The sequence below is a fragment of the Halichoeres trimaculatus genome, unplaced genomic scaffold, assembly GCF_033239565.1.
Source record: "Halichoeres trimaculatus isolate MK-OKI-2021-1 unplaced genomic scaffold, fHalTri1.1 fHalTri1_scaffold_10, whole genome shotgun sequence".
In the NCBI taxonomy this organism is placed as follows: Eukaryota; Metazoa; Chordata; class Actinopteri; order Labriformes; family Labridae; genus Halichoeres; species Halichoeres trimaculatus.
This window is the reverse complement of record NW_027437187.1, coordinates 36,919,873-36,938,992: the sequence shown is the minus strand read 5'-3', so window position 1 is coordinate 36,938,992 and position 19,120 is coordinate 36,919,873. Positions and strand designations below refer to the sequence as shown.

General features: G+C 39.4%; 1 protein-coding gene across 1 annotated transcript in view; it reads left to right on the top strand.

Moving 5' to 3' along the window:
• Nucleotides 1–19,120, top strand: part of ptdss2 (phosphatidylserine synthase 2) — a 30,445-nt gene that overhangs the window by 1,686 nt on the left and 9,639 nt on the right. Inside the window, exons 2-4 of the mRNA XM_074678175.1 lie at nucleotides 1,214–1,564; nucleotides 11,578–11,679; nucleotides 15,068–15,150. Of these exons, the coding sequence (XP_074534276.1) occupies nucleotides 1,344–1,564; nucleotides 11,578–11,679; nucleotides 15,068–15,150 (406 nt within the window). The 5' untranslated portion in view covers nucleotides 1,214–1,343. The remainder of the gene's footprint in view (nucleotides 1–1,213; nucleotides 1,565–11,577; nucleotides 11,680–15,067; nucleotides 15,151–19,120) is intronic.

Sequence of the window (19,120 nt, the reverse complement as noted above, 5' to 3'; positions counted from 1 at the left end):
AAACAACAATTTTTTCCCATGTCTTGCTAGATCTATTATTTTCATGTGAAGCGCAAAGTACTTCAGGTGACAGAGTATTGACATACTCACAAGTTGACATTCAAATACCGCTCAATACACACATACATAAACGCGCATACATAAATACACATTCATACACATGGACATAGGTTCATACATATTTATGTAGCTAAACCCAGGTTTAGTTTTAAGTTTTCAGTGGGTTTTTTTCCAGATTTGATGGCGTGTATATGCCTGCGAAGGGAGGGCAAACAAGCTAAAATTGTAACAAGCGAACTGTCAGATAGTAAATGATTGTTTTTGTTTAGTTAACAAAAAAATAAATAAATAAAAGATTAAAAAAATGCTGGTTCCCCCTTTAAAACTGTAGTTCCTCCATTAACAACAACAAAAATAAATAAAAAATAAAAAAATTGCTGGTTCCATCTTTAAAACTGTAGTTCCCCCTTTAACAAAAATAAATAGATAAATAAAAGATTTTAAAAAAATTGCTGGTTCCCTCTTTAAAACTGTAGAAAATGTGACAGAAGAAAGACTGTTTAATATTTTTTATATTATATTATATTATATTATATTATATTATATTATATTTAATAATGTTATACTATATTATATTAAATTAAATTAAATTATATTAAATATATGTTATAATATTATTTAATAATGTTATATTATATTAAATTATATTATATTATAATATTTAATTAAAAAAAATGTTCATAAAAGGAAAATATTGCAGCATATCAATTTTGATCAAGACAATTATGTAGTGCAGTTAACTAAAATAAATTGTAACATTTTTTTCCTCCGGGTCTCACTTTGGATGAGTATCCTGTGTTTTAAATCTGAATGATTTAGATATCAAGATATCAGGATTAGCATTCTGATGTCCGTGTGTGCAGAAGTGTATTATTTTCATGCTGTGAAATTTTTAGAAATGGGAAAAAGTGCAATTTGTTGTGCATCAAAAGCCCCCCTCTCCAAATTGGGCCCCCTGATTAAAAATCCCTGATACGCCCCTGGTCAGTGAGTGTTAGCAGAGGAGAAGTGCTCTGTTACACATGTGTTGCACGGTGTGTAGTGAGCTGTGCCCTGCTGGGCGGTGTTCAGGAGTCAGGACGAGCTTTTCTGGTTCTTCTCCTTTCCAAACGTCTGAGTAACTCTGAACCACCGTTTCCTCCGACCACCCCAGGATGCCGACAGTCGCCTGGGTGGGGCCGACGCGGATGACAGCAGACGGGAGCAGAGCCCAGGGATAAACCTACTGGATCAGGATCAGGGTTAGCGAGGAAGAAAGGAGGGGGCGGATTGCCGCTGAAGCCATGACCAAGTCCGAGTCCAAGAAGAGCAGCGCGGCAGCGATCAGCGGCGCCGGCAAGTGCGCCACAGCCGAGCAGGTCAAGAACGGCTCCGTCGAGTCCGGCAGTCCGGATCAGAGCTCCCAGGGCAGAGCTGGTGTGATGAAGCAGACCTCCAGGGAGAGCCTGCACCGGAAAAACACGGAGTGTGAGGTCTACGACGACGGGACCAACACCTTCTTCTGGTGAGTCAATGTCAGCACAGTCTGAGTGAGTGCTGCAGCCTGTGAGTGTGTGTGTGTGTGTGTGTGTGTGTGTGTGTGTGTGTGTGTGTGTGTGTGTGTGTGTGTGTGTGTGTGTGTGTGAATGCTGCAGAAACATGTGTTTCCCTCACAGCAGGGTGTGTGAAAGCTTCAAGGTGATCCATGTGACCTCCATTTACAACATGTTGGGACATATCTCTGAGTCTTCATGAAAGTCTCTGCCCCAGCAGCTCATGCAGTGTCCTGCTGTGCTGTTTACAAGCTAACAGTCATATCCCTGCATGCACCTTGAGCAGAGAGTTATGTGACACACTTAAGGTCAAGGTAGGAGCTCAGTCTCTGCAGCACAGTGTGAGTTATGCATGCTCACACTGACACACATTGGCTCCACGTGTTCACTCCTGGCATGAGGAAAGTGGAGAAAAGTCACATTCTCTGCTGCGTTGACCCTTCGACCTGTCGCTTCAGCAGTATTCAAACCTGAGTGTGTACATGTACGCCTCTCATATCTGCTGTGTGTGAAGAGAGGAGTGCAGGAAGAATCTGCTAAGCGGTCCAATATCTCTGACAGCAGAGGAGCTGGAGTCCTCCCAGAGAGCAGCTCTAATGAGAGGCCTGGGATCTGAGCATCCAGGTTTCCTGCTATTGTTAAACTCAGGGAATTAACAGGAAGTAATACGCTGCTGCTGAGATACCTTTGTTTATGAGGAGAGTGGTGGGAAAGCATCCTGCTGCATGAGAGAGGTTTCTTATTTAACATTTTTATATTGATATTTGGAGAATAGGCCTGTCACGATAACAAATTGTGCTAGACGATAATTTTCCAAAATATTATTGCCAATAAACGATTTTATTGTCAATATTATTTTGATTTTTTTCCCATTTTTTCATTGATGTAATTATGATAAATGGGATAATAAAGTGAGTACACCATATCAAAAGCAAGAAACTTTAATTTCTTAAGAGCATTTAACTGTAATTAAAAGGTCAGGATCTTTGAAATCAAATAAAAAAATATATATATAATAAATTTAACAAACAAGAAAGAGAAAAAAATACAATGAAAATGAAATAGCCTCTCTTTTAGAAAAAAAATATTTTTAATACTAATCGAAAACAATAAAACACAGACCCTGTCTCTAAAGAAAAAACAAAACTCCAAAATAACCCAACAACAATAAAAACTATAGCCTAAATAAAAGGGAGTTTATACAGTTCCTGAATTGTTTGTAACATGTCCTTTTTCCCAGTCAATCCGAACTGTCTGTCAAACATTTTTAACATTTCTGGCTTTAACCGTATTGAAGGGCTGCATTTCTTTGGCAATGTAGCTGTCTTTGAGCGCCACCATTTGGCGCTTTTATTTCTATTTACTTTGCCGACCAAAAGCCTCAGTAAGAGCGGATTGTCAAAGGACAAGGCTCCGCTGCACCTCCCCTTCTTCTTCTTCGTCGCCACTATTTTCAAACAAATGCCACATATCAGCTCGTTGGTGTTCATGAGCTCACACTTTGTTCATTCTGATAAAAAACTAAATATTCCCACACTGGGACTGTGGCAGGCGGCTTAAGAACCGTATCTTTGGTGCCATCACTCATATTAGCGTGTGTTTCCTCCTTACCCCTCAGGACGCTCGCTTCAGCTCTCTCCGTGTGTACGCGCGAGCAGCCCCGTCTTCACCCCAAAGATCGCATTTTTGACAGATGCTCACTCCGCTATAAATCCGCTATAGAACCTATGCACCCCGATGTTAGGAAAGATAGACGTAGTGAGCCATCTTCTCATTCAGCCTCTTTGGTCGAAAGAGAGGAGGAAAACAAACATGCACGTGTCAGTTTATCCAGGCTGGGAAACTTACAGAGGACGTTTTTATTTATCGTTTGGTTAATTGATTTATTGATTATCGTGACAGGCCTAGTGGAGAATAAAAGTTAGAAATGCAGGATTTTTATATAGTAAGAATCATCTCCTCTGGGCCTTTTTACATGTGTGTCAGTGTCTGTGTCGGCCTCAGCCCCCCTCCTCTGCCTGGATGTTGATGTTTTGGTTGTGTCAGGACATTTCTGAGCACCTAGTACTCAAGTGACTTTAAGTAATGATAATAGTGAGTGAAAGAAGCTAATCAGAGCGCCACGTGAGTTAGCTTTCTGCTAACCAGGTATGTGACAAATAGCCGTGATTAGCTTGTGCTAACATGCTAAGTCAGGTGCATGGCTCTTGAGTCCCTCCCACGTAGAAACAGGATGCTACAGGTGTGTGCTAGTGTTGTGCGAATTATGAACGAATCGTTCAATACCCGAGAATCACTTTACTGACTCGAGAATCATGACTCTTCACCCCAAATGACTCATTTACTGACTCAGTACAAAGCTCATGGTAGCCCAGCCCCTCACTCACATCAAGGGAGAATGGCTGGTACGTAGAATGGCTCAACTCACAGTGTATACGGGTCATTAACTCACCCACAGTACATACGGATCACTAACTCACTCACAGAATGACTCAAAGCACATACGAGTCACTCGCAGGCTCGAACGTACGTAGCATTACCGTCTCAGTCCTGGAAATGTTCATGAGATCATTTTCCTGAATGCCAATTTGTTGTGAGGACAATTCATTTTAAAGGAGGGGTGACTTTTTGATGTCTGTTGACACTTCATTTTTATTTCACCTTTGTTTAAGCTATTTCTGTTTATTTTCACATTTGTCAAGAGGCTTTATTTTACTTTAGATTTATTGCACATAGTTATTTTTTCTAATGTTGCACTGTTTGAACTTTGTAATTTATCTCAGTTATATTTATCTAATTTAATGTTATTTTATTTGTGAGTTAGAAAAATAGAAGTTTCTTTAATATATATTGATCTTTCACTCTTTTTTTCACATTGGAGTGTATTAATTGTCCTTTCCAGTCATTTCGCTGGTTTGAATCTCTCTGAAATATGGATTTCTATGCACTTTCTGGGTAACTGACTCGAGTGACTCAAATGACTCAAAAACCCGATTCACTTTGGTGAGTGACTCATTTAAACTCGACTCAGTAAAAAGAATCAAGTTTCCCATCACTAGTGTATGCTGGGCTAAAGAGTGTGTTCATGTAGAGACAGTCGGGGGCTGTGTGTGTGTGCTGCAGCTGGCACTGAGCCAAGGAGGAGGAGCTCAGTTTGAATGTAGTGTTTACTGTTTAAAGCTGTGAGAAGCATGAAATGTCTGATTTTTCTGCAGTCAGCTGTCAGAAATGATAAAACACCATGAAGTCCACTACTGTCCCGCTCTGACCGTTATAGAGCTATGGGTGTTTTGGAGCAAAAAGTGACCGTGCTAACTGGAGATTCTCAGGTGAACATGTCAGTGACTGTGGGCTGAGAGTCAGGGATTGCTCTCGAATTGTTATTGAGGTGAAAAATGTGATTTTTGGTGGTTAACACCCTTACGACCCTTAACCGTTGTACTCCACAGCCGGTCTATAAAGCAGCTGCTCCAGAAGATGCAAAATGAGACATTGCATCTTTGTAACTGTGTTTTCATCATCCTGAGTTATAACCATACACAGTAAAATGATGCACAATAAACTAAATGTAATAAAAACTGCGTCAGAGTTTCATGTAGAACGAGCTTTCTGCAGAATGGACATGAGAACAATAAGTCATTCACCGTGGCTGGAGGACACTCCCAGTTTGTTCCAAAGGAGGACAAATGATGAACAGAGTCTACAGCAGGATCTGTTTACCTTGTGGTCAACCTGCAGGCCTGCTGCCAGTTTGAAAAAGCAATCTGTGCTTAGTTTCGTTTTGGGCTACACTGACAAGTTAGCTGAAGAAAGGCCACATGATTAAAGCTCAAATAAAACAGGCTCAGAGAGTGAAGGCTAAGAAAGGCAGATTTAGCCCTTCATACTTATTTTGTTCATCAATAAGGTTACCAAAACATAATTAGAGCACATAAGAAAAAAAGTTTGGGGGGTAAGGCCAGCAGTGGTGTGCATGTTAGGGAGGTCAGTTGCACCTCTTAGTGGCTAAATATTGAAAAGCACAAGCCAAAGTGCCCACTTGTGAGTGAAATGCTTGCTTAAGTGCCTTCTTGGTGGCTAAAAACCCGCACTAAAGTGCTGCGCTTGGAGCCAAAACATGCGCTAATGTGCTCACTCAGAGCCAAAACATGTTTAAGTGCCCACTTGTGGGTCGAATGTGAACTAAAGTATCCTTTTAGTTGCCTAAACATGCCCCAAAGTGCCTGCTAGGAGCCAAAACATGCACTGAAGTGGTGACTTGTTGGTCAAAATATGTCAGAGCGCCCAGTAAGTTGCCAAAAAAGGCCTGCTAGGAGCCAAAACATGCCCCAAAGTGCCTGCTAGGAACCAAAACAATGGCTAAAGTGCCTGTTAGGAGCCAAACAAGTGTTTAAGTGCTGACTTTTGGGTTAAATTAGTGATTATGTCCCCTTTTTATTGCCAAAACATGCCAAAAAAGGCCTGCTAGAAGCCAAAACATGCTTTAAAGTGCCTGCCCGGAGCCAAAACATGCCCTAAAGGATATGCTAGGAACCAGACCATGCATTGAAGTGCCTGCTAGAAACCAAAAAAATGGTTAAAGAGCCTGTCAGGAACAAATAAAAACACTAAAATGCCTGTTAGGAGCCAAAACATGTGCTTAAGTGCTGATTTTTGGGTTAAATGAGTGATAATGTCCCCTTTTTATTGCCAAAATATGCCAAAGAAGGCCTGCTAGCAACCAAAACATGCGCTAAAATGACTGCTAGGAGCCAAAACATGTACTCAAGTGCTGATTTTTGGGTTAAATGAGTGATTATGTCCCCTTTTTATTGCCAAAACATGCCAAAAAAGGCCTGCTAGAAGCCAAAACATGCTTTAAAGTGCCTGCCCGGAGCCAAAACATGCCCTAAAGGATATGCTAGGAACCAGACCATGCATTGAAGTGCCTGCTAGAAACCAAAAAATGGTTAAAGAGCCTGTCAGGAACAAATAAAAACACTAAAATGCCTGTTAGGAGCCAAAACATGTACTTAAGTGCTGATTTTTGGGTTAAAAGAGTGATAATGTCCCCTTTTTATTGCCTAAACATGCCAAAAAAGGCCTGCTAGGAGCCAAAACATGCGCTAAAGTGCTCGCTAGGAGCCAAAACATGCGCTAAAGTGCTTGCTAGGAGCCAAAACATGCGCTAAAGTGCTGACTTGCTGGTCAAACAAGTGCTAAAGTGCCTGCTAGGAGCAAAAACCATGTGCTCAAGTCTCCTCTTGGAGCCACATGTGCCAAAGTGCTGACTTGCAGGTCAAAAAAGTGCTAAAGTAACCTTTTAGTTGCCAAAACATGCCAAAAAAGGCCTGCTAGGAGCCAAAACATGCGCTAAAGTGCTCGCTTAGAGCTAAAACATGCACTGAAGTGCAAGGTTGTGGGTCAAATATGAGCTTAAGTGCCCTTATAGTTGCTAAATCATGCCAAAAAAAGGTCTGCTAGGAGGAAATATATGCGTTAAGTGCTGACTTCTTGGTCAAATGAGTGCTTAAGTGCCATTTTTGTTGCCAAAACATGCCAAAAAAGGCCTGCTAGGAGCCAAAACATGTGCTATGTAATGTACCAATCAGAGCTAACATAACCTGGCTCTTCATTTTATTGATAGACTCTCAAGTTTGAGCAGACCACTGCAGAATAACTGCTGACTGTGGGTTGGAGGAAACATTAGCACAACCAGATTAGCCCTTTTAGCCTTTAGCTTGTGCTCTATCTCTCTCCTGTTTCTCTTTCTTCTGCTCTTCTGTCCTTTTTCTGTCTGACAGTTAGGCTCCAGTGTCCACCATCACTACTAAATTAATCACAGAAATCATTTTCAGCAGAGAAAAACACAGATCTCTCTTCTCTCTAACAAACTTCATCAGCTGGCGTGGTGTTGTCATAGAGACGGACATGTGCACGCCATGGGCTGAGCTCTGCTGGGTTTGTCACTGGTCTGTATGGAAACAGAGAAAACAAAGATCTGTATGTTTGGACGGAGGCAGCTCCATCATGCCTGTGAGGAGCTGTAAAACGTGTTTCTCCTCTGAGCACGCTCAGATGAACCTTATCTCGACCTCCGCCTGATGAAGCAAACATTTGTGCTGGCACGCTGCGTTTGGTTTCTCCCTAAATAGCTCTGCTGCCCACACGTTTCTGCTCCTTCTGACGCTGATTTCAGCCCTCTAAAAATATCCTGGAAAAAGTTTTATTTTTAACGTGTTTTTGAATCAGGAACCCTTCGCTCAGGGCGCTGACACCGCTTAAAGGAAAACCCAGCTCATAACTGGATTTGATGTTATCTAAGCGTCACAAGGAGGGCGCCCGTGTGACATCATGGAAACCGGAGCCTGCTGTGGTCAAACTCAACCCGCTGCTTTAAATGAAGTCACATCTCTCTGAATCAGACACAACCTGTTTTCTATCTCTGACATCCTCAACATACGATATGCTCTGAGTAATCATCCAATCAGAAGCTTTGATTTGATCAGGCGCCAAACCTCAGATTCAGTAGCGCATTTTATCGCTCGTGTCACTGATAACAGGTGTTTCCTCTGCGTCGTTCCTCTCCCGCCGTGGTGCGAGGTTGTCAGGTGAGGGAGACGCTGAGCCCTCCCTCGTGTCTCCTGCCAAACAGGTTGGATAAGAAGCTCGAGCAGGGACAACGTGCTGATGACACCTGGCTCAGCGTCTCTGTGACTCACTCTGTAGGCCAAAGGTCTGCGGGCGGAGGAGACGCTCTGAGGTCTGACACACGCAGGCAAAGCCTCATCACAGATATCTCAGTGTTTGTCTGAGTTTAGGCAACTTTTACAGCCATTTATAGGTTTTAGCTGAGTCTGTCGATGACATAAATAGACATTAAAGAGGGGGTATTCTGCTTTTTTATATTTTAAATATGGATGAAAAATGACAACACTGGATGTCTAGATTCAACGCTTTCAGATTTTCAAACCTCTAAATATTCACACGATGCAGAAATCCCTGAATCTGTCTGTAACTGATCAAAACTCAAAACTAACTCAGGGGTCTGCAACCTTTACTCTTCCTCAGCTCACCTGGATTAAAGTCATTCAGGAGCCACAAAGTCTACTTTATCTTCACAATAAAGACAAAGTTTATTAAACTCTTTTCTCTTAAATTCCAGTGAAAAGTATTGTAAACAGAAAGTTCCCTGGATGAATTTCTAAAATCGTACATGTGATGTTTTAGTTTTTTAATTTTTAATAAATTTTCAAATATTAAAATAATTTTGACACTTATTTTTTGTCCAAATCCTAAAAAGTTTTTTAAATAACAAGAAGGAAAAATGTCCGAAAAAGAATTAAAAATGAAAAAAATTAAAAGATTTTTAAATTTTAAAAAGTATTTGAAATTCTAAAAAATGTGCAATTATTATAATTTTTTTTAAATCTGCAAAAAATGTCTCCTTTTCTTAGAAATTAAAAAAAAAATGTAAAACTAAAAAAATAAAAAAGGCTAATTAAATTAATTTGCATAAAGATAAAGTGTATTAAATTCTTTTCTCTTAAATTCCAGTGAAAGTTATCTGTTAATGAATCTTTAGAATTGTACATGTAATGTCTTATTTTTTTATTTTGAATAAATTTGCAAATATTCAATAAAAAAATTGAAACTTGTTTTTGTCCAAAAGATTTTTAAATAACAGGAAGGAAAAATGCGGGAAAAAAAAAAAATTAATATGCAAAAAATTAAATTTTTTTGAAATTTTAAAAAGTATTTGAATTTTAAAAAAAATTGCATTTTTTTTATTTAAAAAAAAATCCTCAAAAATTATTTTTTTTAAGGAATTGAAAAAAATTGAAAAATTAATAAAAGAAAAGGGCTTTGTTAGATTGATTTGCATAAAGACAAGTGACTTAAATTCTTTTTTCTTAAATTCCAGTGAAATTCATCTAAATGGAAAGTTTTCTGGATGAATTTATAAAATTGTACATGTGATTTTTTTTTTTTTTTTTTTGATAAATTTGGAAGTTTCCCCCACAAAAATTGAAATTTTTTTATTTTCCAAAAGTTCTACTTTTTTTTAAATTGAAAGATGGAAAAAGTCAAAAAATAAAAAATGCTAAAATTAAAGTTTTTGAGTTTTTAAAAGAAAGTTGTTAAAATTTCTTTTTTAACAGATTTTTTAAAAATCTTAGAAAATGTTCTTTGTTTTAGGAATTAAAAAAAAATTGAAAAAATTTAAAAACAAAGGAAAAGGGCTTATTAGATAAACTTGCATAAAAATTGAAAATTTTCAAGTTTCAAAAAGTTACAAAAATTTCAAAAAAAATAAATTCTAACAATTTTAAGAAATTTAAAATAAAAAATCGTAACACGTGATTTTATTTAGTGTCAGTGTTTTTAATAATCAATTCCCTCTGTAAGTCTGAACATCCAGCATTGGTACCTAAACACCCCCCATTAAAGGATCATAGATTCCCATTTAAACAACTGGGCGTCAGAGTTTTATCTGTAACAGCTGTGTGTGTTGTCGTTCTTCTGACTATCTCTGCGTTTCCTAAACAGCTGAAAACAGAGCAGAGCTCGTTTCCCTAACGGCAGCAAACATGAACAGTTTATTTTTTCTGCAGCGCCTCATCATGACGGCTGTCCTCCCTCTGGAGAGACGCTCTGTCAGGGAAATGTCACAGAGCGTGCTCCAGGGAAACACGCCGCCGTGTTTTGTCAGTTTGATGAGCTGAGGGGGGGGGGACTCTGGCTGTTTACGTCTTCAGTTTGTTCTCCAGAGAGCAGCGCAATGTTTACCCTGTCAGATGTCAGAAACCTCACATGTATTGATCACGCCTCATGGGAGTTCGTTTGTTTCACTCTCAGTGTCGAACACAGATGATCACCTTCATATCAGTCAGTGTGGATAAAGTTAAAATCATTATTTTATTCATGATCAAAGCAGATTTCTGCTCTGTCAGCTGGACAAATCTAACAGTTTATGAGGTCGTACCTGAGATCAGCCCTTGCAGTGTTTTTTTTTGGTTAAGACGACTTTTATTTTGTAGATTCCTGTTTTTTTTTCGGAGTTTGATTTAAAACGGAGACAGGGATGCACCGATCCGATCGGCACTGATACCGGTCCAGCTTTAAGGGGCACCAATACACCGATACAGGATACCAGGATCAGTATCAGTGCATCCCTAATCAGTAGCAGTGGATATTGGCTTGAAATAAAACATCAGATATCGACCAACACTACAAATTCTGCCGATATAAATACATTTTTTACCACATAAACACGCAAAAGTACCAAAAATTGGTACCGATAAGTACCAATACCAATTGCCAGGTACTGGGCATCTGTACCGTATTGTTTCAAATGTGAAAGGCACCCATCCCTACATACAATATCCTGCATCCATAACAGAAATATCAGAACATACTCTGTAACGGTTAAATACTGTTTGAATACACCTCTCTTTAAGGTTACCAAAGGTTACAGGTGGAGCGATGTGATGTCCCACGGTGGTGGACGTGGGACATGCAGCAGACGTTGTCTCTGTGTGTAAATTTTGGGGCTCTCTCTTTGCTCACCATAACTTTATCAGTAGAACAGATGAAACTTTGCTCTTTGAGATAATCTGAGATAACCTGGACGTACACCTGAAACTGCAGAGCGAGATATGATCCTGTAAGGTCGTCGCCGTGAACTTCAGACTCACAGCGTACCCAGAGATCATCCTGAGGTTTTTCACAGACTGTAATAAAGTCGTTCTCATGCAAACTGGAACAAAAGCTGCTTTCATCCTTCATGTAGAATATGTGGAAGTGACTCATAAAATCATCTCCTGTGTGTTTAATGCTTTGTTTGTTGGGAACTCTTTTTGAAGCGTTTCCTGCTGAAGTTTCCAAACACTGATCTGTTTCATCTCTCCTCCACTTCCTGCTTCGTATGAACATTGGAAAGCTTTCCTGAGTCATGTGTTTTCGTGAGCAGCAGAGTTTCTAATCTCTGTCTCTCCCTCTGCAGGCGAGCCCACACCGTGACGGTGCTGTTCATCCTGACCTGTGCTCTGGTCTACGTCACACTGCTGGAGGAAACACCCCAGGATACGGCCTACAACACCAAGAGGTGAGTAGGCTCCAGACGTCACTTCCTCAGAGTCCTCCGTGTCCTTAAATCCACTCAGGAAACTGTTTTTATTAGCACACAGGGCCACCAGTGTCAGGGTTTAATCACATCTCTTCTTCTCCTGACTGTTAACTCTCTCAGGCTGGGTTTCAGTCTGAGAGTCTGAGAGTCAAAGGATTAAAGAAGATTTCTGTAACTTCTACCTCTGTGGTTTTACCATCCTACAAGATAAAAATACACACTGCACCTTTAAAGTCTGTTGAAGCTGCTGATAATTCCTGGTTCATTTCTGTACCATTTCTGTTTCTATGAGTCTCTCATAGGCTCCTGCCTACATTCAAAAAAACATACCCATCATGTTCATTGGCCGTATGTAATTATGAATATATATTATTTTTATATTTTTTATTTATATTTTATACATATATAATCAGTGTATGTTAGCAAATTTAATTTTTTCTTTAAAAAAAATGACATTTTTGCAAATTCATTCAAAAAAATTTTGCTCATTCAAAATTTCAATTTTTTTAGAATTCTTAGAACATTTTGCACATTTAAAATTTTAAAATTTGTTGATATTTTTGCTTATTTTTTTAGTTTCAAAAGTTTCAAATTTCTGATAATTTTTTAAATTTAAAAAAATGAAAGAAAAAAATCAACCTTTTTAACAATTTTGCATTTTTTAAAAATAATTAAAATATTTGAAATTTTTTGCAATTTTTTGAAATGTCATTTTTTTAAATGTATCAAAAATTTAAAACCAAGACGTCACATGTACAATTTCATAAATTCAAAAAACTTCTAGTTTAGATATGTGTTCCTCAGATTTTTACCATATATAGAATTTTATACACCTTACAGTCTTTATTGTAAATTCAAAAAAAAAAGAAAAGAATTTCCAGATTTTCTGACATTTTTTCTTTTTTTTATTTTAAAATTTCTCAAAATTTTTGCAAATTTTTTGAAATTTCAAAATTTTAAAAAATGCAGCAAAAAAAATTAAAAATCAAGACATCACATATACAATTTCATAAATTCAAAATACTTCTCGTTTAGATAAGTGTTCCTCAGATTTTAACCATGTGTAGAATTATATACCCTTTTTTTGTCTTTATTGTGAAGATAAAGTAGATTTTGTGTCTCCTAAATGACTTTAATCCAGGTGAGCTGAGTAAAAATGGCTCCTGTTAAAGTAAAGGTTGCAGACCTCTGTTCTAGAATGTGTAGCACTATTCCGGAACACTCCTGAAAGAGCCTCACTTTTTCTAGAACAGAGTAAAAGCTTTCAGCCTTGGAATGTTTTTATCATAATGCTGTTTCAACATTTACTTACCAAATTTATATTTACATTTATTCTAGTAATTGTTGTTTTTTTGGTCTGTATTTTGTCCTTCTGGTGCCCCCGTAGTATCTTTACACGATTCACAACTTTAAAAAACCCTATTCTTCTCTCTCTGGTGTTTTGGTAAAACCCTTATTTCAGCCTCTGTCTAAAACACTTTGTTGTACCTGCTGTCCCTTTAAGGCTCCCTATTCCACAAACCCCCTTTGCTCTGATTGGCCCTCTGATTCAGGGCCTAAATCCTTATGTGATGACCTCATTATTTCACTAAGTCAGATCTGGTGCTATTTTTAGTATGGAGTGTTTTGATCAGTTACAGACAGATTCATGAATTTCTCCAACATATGAACATGTAGAGGTTTGAAAATCTGCACATGCTCAGTCTGAACACCCAGCACTGGTACTTTACACATTCATGTTTACAGTAGGGGAAAGCAGAAGACCTCCTCTTTGTGGTAAAATCAAAATACTTGTGCTAATTTCAGTCCGACAGAAAGTGTTTGATAAGATCCAACGGTAAAAACTGAAATATTTGAGTCTAGTTTCTGCAAAGTTTCTTCCTTTAGCTCAGTGTGAATAAGAAACCAATCCTCTGGTTTCAGCTGTGTCTGTCGTGGTGTTAATGCCTCCACAGCAGAGCAGCTTTTAATAGTCCTCTTTTCAGAGTGGGACGTGAACATTTCACATTAAATCCATTTTTCAGGGATAGTCATTTTTAGAGCTCCCCCCTCAGGCGAACTCTCCGTCTCTGTGTCTCTGAGTCTGTGATTGAGCAGCGCCTCAGTCCACGTCGACTGATAATGAAACTGGTTCATAGAAAAACGTGTTTCTGTGTGTGTGTGTGTAAGTGTGGGGTTAAATCAGAGCAGAAAAAAGCTCCAGAAAGCTCCATAATAAACGAAGTGTGAGTGTGAGTGTGTGTGTGTGTGTGTGTGTGTGTGTGTGTGTGTGTGTGAGGGATTGTGGGACGGTTCTTAACAGGATTTGCTGAAGTCAGCGCAGTCTGGCTCATTGGGATAAAGACCCTAGAGCTTCTTCCTGGCAGCAGAGGACACCCTCACACACACACACACACACACACACACACACACTCCCACACACACACAAATCTCTCTCTGTTATGCGTTCACACACTAATGGATACACTTATCCCCTCACACTCCTCTTAAAACATCATCCTTTTGACTAATTCTTCACCACCACCTGTTTACACACGCTAACCCATGCATGAACACACTCTCAGACACACACACACACACACACACACACACACACACACACTAATGCTCCCACTTGTTGGCAGCCTGAGCTGAAATCTCATTGTGTGTGCCGTCGCTCAGCCTGCTGCTCGTTTGCTGGTTGTCGCCTGTTTCTTGGTGTTCAGGTGTCAACACGGAGGAGATCGAAGGAAACAGGAAGTAGCAGGTTCAGGTTTATGTTTCTGAGTAAAAACACACACGAGGAATCAAAATGAGGTCAAGAATTGAGGCTCTGAGGCTGAGACAGGCCTCCAGATTCATGTTAAATCTCATTATGTCACATTACACTCCTCGTCCTGCTCTTTGTGCCTATTTTTAGACCTCAAACATCAAACGTCTTCTGCAGTGCTTTCTGTTCATCCTTCTGACAGGGAGAGAAGAGTCTGAATATTCCGACATTAATACCCCACAGTGTTTGTTTGTTTATTCATTTATTCATTTATTGATTTATTAAATAAAGTCTTTTTTTGAAAACAGACTTGTTAGCCTTTTCTGCCAGTTTTGTTGTTGTGTTGTATCAGCTGGATTTTGAGAATAGTGAGGGGAGATAAATCTGTGATTCATCTGCAAAGACTTTGTTAGTCTGGATGATTCTGGAGCACATAGAGACAGAAAAGTAGAGGACCGAGGACGGGACCCTGAGGAACCTCACATGTGATATCTGTGATGTGGAAGAATACAAACAAAGTTTAACACACAAAACATGAAGCTTAAATAAATTTTAAAAAATGAGTTCATGCTTTCTCATAGATTCACCTTTTCTACCCTTGTCTCTCCCGTCCTGTAGGGGTATTGTAGCAAGCATCCTGGTGTTTCTCTGCTTTGGTGTAACTCAAGCCAAAGATGGACCCTTCAGCCGACCACATCCAGGTAAGAGGAGCGCTCTCATCACTCATCACAGACTTCCAATAAAACACCTTTTTCCAGCGTAATGGATATATCTTCAACCCTCTTATTGCCCAAAACATTGTTCCCAGATTTGAAAAAGCTTGGCCACATGTAGGGATGGGTACTGATTTAGGTACTTTTATGGGTACCGACCAAATTCTGTCAACAGTACCAGGTACCGATATATGTGAAACCAAAAGGTACCATGTTTAGGTACCTGAATACATCCCTGTGACTGTGAAGGAGTGGAAGAGTAGGCGATTTTCCATGCTGGACATGAACACAGCATTGCAAGGTTTGAAGAATCAATTTGTTAAATTAAAATTTTTATATGTTATCATTAAAAAACTGATATTTTGTACCACCGCAATTGCCAGGTATCGGTACTGTATTGTTTCAGATGTGAAAGGTACCCATCCCTGGCCACATGTTGGAGAGGGATATATTAAACTTAAATCAAAATTCTCCAAAAAAATTTTTCTTACCTTTCAGGATCATAGACTGTATATAGAGTGAACAGTGTGGCTCCGCCATTTATCATTGTTCGGTTTTGAAGCCAAAATTCCCCCGTCACAGGCGCCGCCATTGTAGCAGTTTGGAGCCAGAGTCTGTGCAGTAGAGACTGTGAGGGATTCTGGGAGAATCTGAGTGGAGCTGGGTGACAAAAATAATAATTGATTTTTTTTTCTTCATAGAGTCGTATCAGTTCCTGAGTCTACCTCCCGACATATTTTACAATCCCAGAAAAAAATACACGAGAACGTCAGCTGTCAATCACCTTGTTTTTAACCTCGTATAACTAATGAAAACAAAACTTTAAAAAAAAGAGGACTTGGATACAAGTCAGCCAAATAATATCTTCAAATCACCACAACAATCAGACGTGAGAAACATTTCTACCAGGTGTAATAATTTTTTAAAGTTGACCACAGCCCATCTGGAATGGCTGTAAAGACGTATTTTTTAACCTATACTGCAGCCAGCCACCAGGGGGAGCAGTTTTTGTTGAGACCTCACTTCGAGCCAAGCAAGAGGACGTCCATTTTTTCTACAGTCTATGATCAGGACCTGAAGTGCTAGCTCAACATTACAAAACAAAAACGTGTTGACAAAAGGTGCTCTTCCACTGCAGGAACTAAGAACCTTTTAAGGAACTACTTTACTTTACCACTACTTTAGCTTTTCAACAACAGGAATTAGGGTCCAAATATAGTTATTGGGTAGAGATGTTTGATACCACTTTTTTTTTTCGGACCGATACCGGTATGTGTATTCTTTCATGAGTACTCACAATACCTAGTACCGATACCTAGTACTTTTAATACATAGATTTTCAATGAACAGTGACGGATCATTTCCAATAAAGACAGCGCAGTCACTCTGACATTAGGTCCAAAAAACCCCACAAACAACTCTCTCTGAGTATATGATTTATTTTTAATAAAGTGACAAAAGTCAAAGTTCTGGTATTTTTGTTCAATACACTGAAGTGCAAAAAGAAATGAACTTTTAACCCTCCACGTTAACCCTTATGTTGTCTGAAAGGACAACATAAGGTATCAACAAGACTTCATGATTACCATCTAGTTCCTGGGGGAGAACTTAAAGTTCCTGGCACCCCTGATCAAAAAGCACCTAAATGTGAGAATATGAACACGGGGAACCAGCACAACTGGTCTACAGTTTGTTTGAGCTTTATTAGAATGTTTTAGAGGTGGTGGTCCACACGCCCTCAGGGTTAGTTTGTTTCTACTCTCTGAAAGTAACTGAATCAGAATCAGGAATCAATAAGTTCCAGGAACCAGATCCAGAATCAATAAGACTGAAACATTAACAGGTCCATCCATTGATTGCTTCCTGCACAGAGAGGAAAAAGCACCTGAGAGCTCTGACCACACAGAGTATTAACAGCATCATATGAGGAGCATATGTTGACTCTGAAATGAAATTAAGACCCTCTGAGTGCTGCTAATCCTTCGTCAGAAATGCATTTGTCAGTTTTTAAAAAGGCGACAGACGTCAGGGAAGTAGGTCGGCTGTTTTCCTGTCATGGGTCCTTTCAGATCCAGTAGATAAGAAAAAAAACATCCATCATGTGTGGAGGTGATTCAGATTTTAACAGCATGAGTTTTATATTTGATATTGTCAGTTAACCTGGTCTGTAGTTGTGTTTTCATCAAGTCGTCTTGTTGCCCACACGTTTCCTCCCTCCAGAGGGAAACACAGAGGAAGGGAGATAACAGGGTGTGGAGGTCACATGAACACACGCTGAGTAGTGTCAGTTTTTTAAGGCAGGAAGAACTTGATCTTGTTGTTGGGCTACTTGTCCCTCCTTGATGCCCTCCCTGTTCGGATCCCAAGACACGGGAGTTTGTCTGTGTGTGTGTATCCATCATTACGTCTCACCCCGTGACCTGCTGAACCAGCCAAGTGGGTTCAGTTGTTGTGCATCCTGTTGATGTTGCATCACTCGTCTGTTTCTTGGGAAAAGACCTTGAGGGAGTTTGGGTTTACAGTGTGAAACTCCCCATGGTTCACCAGCTAGGAGTGTCAGAGCTAACGCATCAGTTTCCTGTATGTTGTACGGCTCAAGCCTTCATCACACAGACTATTAATTCCTCTGTGTGAGCTTCGGTAACGATTGGAACTGAGTAGAAGCCAAATCATCTGTTTCACTCCCACTGACTCAGCCGTGACTTAACATCACCAGATCCTCCATAATAGAAAAAACATGATCCAGTTAGTGTTGTTAGAGTAATTATGTCATAAAACATCGACCCAAAAATGTTCTGACTCCACCCAGCTGCACTGAAATAAACAATCTGATTTATATGCAGCTTAAAGTTCTCTGACAGAAGGCAACTAAAACATTATCTCAAATAAATCCTGGACATTTAGACTTTCAAAAAACATTCAGACTGAGTTTGACTGTTTAAAATCACACTGTAGATTGTTCCGGAACAAAGGAGCACAATACCTAAAGGCTTTCTTTAAAAATGCAGTTCAGACTTGAGGAACAGCAAATGTTACAGTGAGAATTCCGTCCTTTGTGTTTAATACGGACTAAAGGGCATTCCGGAATGTTCAACATACAGTCTTTGAAGGTAAAGGGCATTCCGGAATGTTCAACAGACAGTCTTTGGAGGTTGAGGGCATTCCAGAATGTTCAACAGACAGTCTTTGGAGGTTGAGGGCATTCCGGAATGTTCAACAGACAGTCTTTGAAGATAAAGGGCATTCTAGAATGTTCAACAGACAGTCTTTGAAGGCAAAGGGCATTCCGGAATGTTTAACATACAGTCTTTGAAGGTAAAGGGCATTCTAGAATGTTCAATAGACAGTCTTTGAAAGCAAAGGGCATTCCGGAATGTTCATCAGACAGTCTTTGAAGGTAAAGGGAATTCCGGAATGTTGATCAGAATAGATACAGCAATGACTAAGAAGGCATGTACCCAGAGCAGTCCAGTTAATAATATTAAAGTTAGGGTCTGTTTAGAAAAAAAGTTCTATCTGTTTGGAGTTTTGTTCCACTTCGGTTGTGTTTCTCTGTCTCTGTGCTACATCCACTATTGTAGCTGCTCTGATTAGCCTCTTACACTTGCTATCAAAGTCACACTGGGCGCTCTGTGATTGGCTGATGAACCACACCTACTTTCCACCTGGAATCATCTCCAAAACATCATGTTCCCGGCAGAGGAAGGGGTTGAGAAAGACACAGATACAGACACTGACACACATGTATAGAGGCCCGAAAGAGGTGATTGAGCAGGATTATTCCTGTTGAAGTTGACGTTTTATATTTTAGGAAAATCCTGCAGACTCTACCTTTAGGTAGAAGAGAGATGAAGAAAACCACAGTTCATGATAAATCCCAGAGCACCGTAATAAACACTGAACAAGCTGTGAAGACTCTGAACAGCAGCATTTATGTACAGAACGTTACTATAATGGA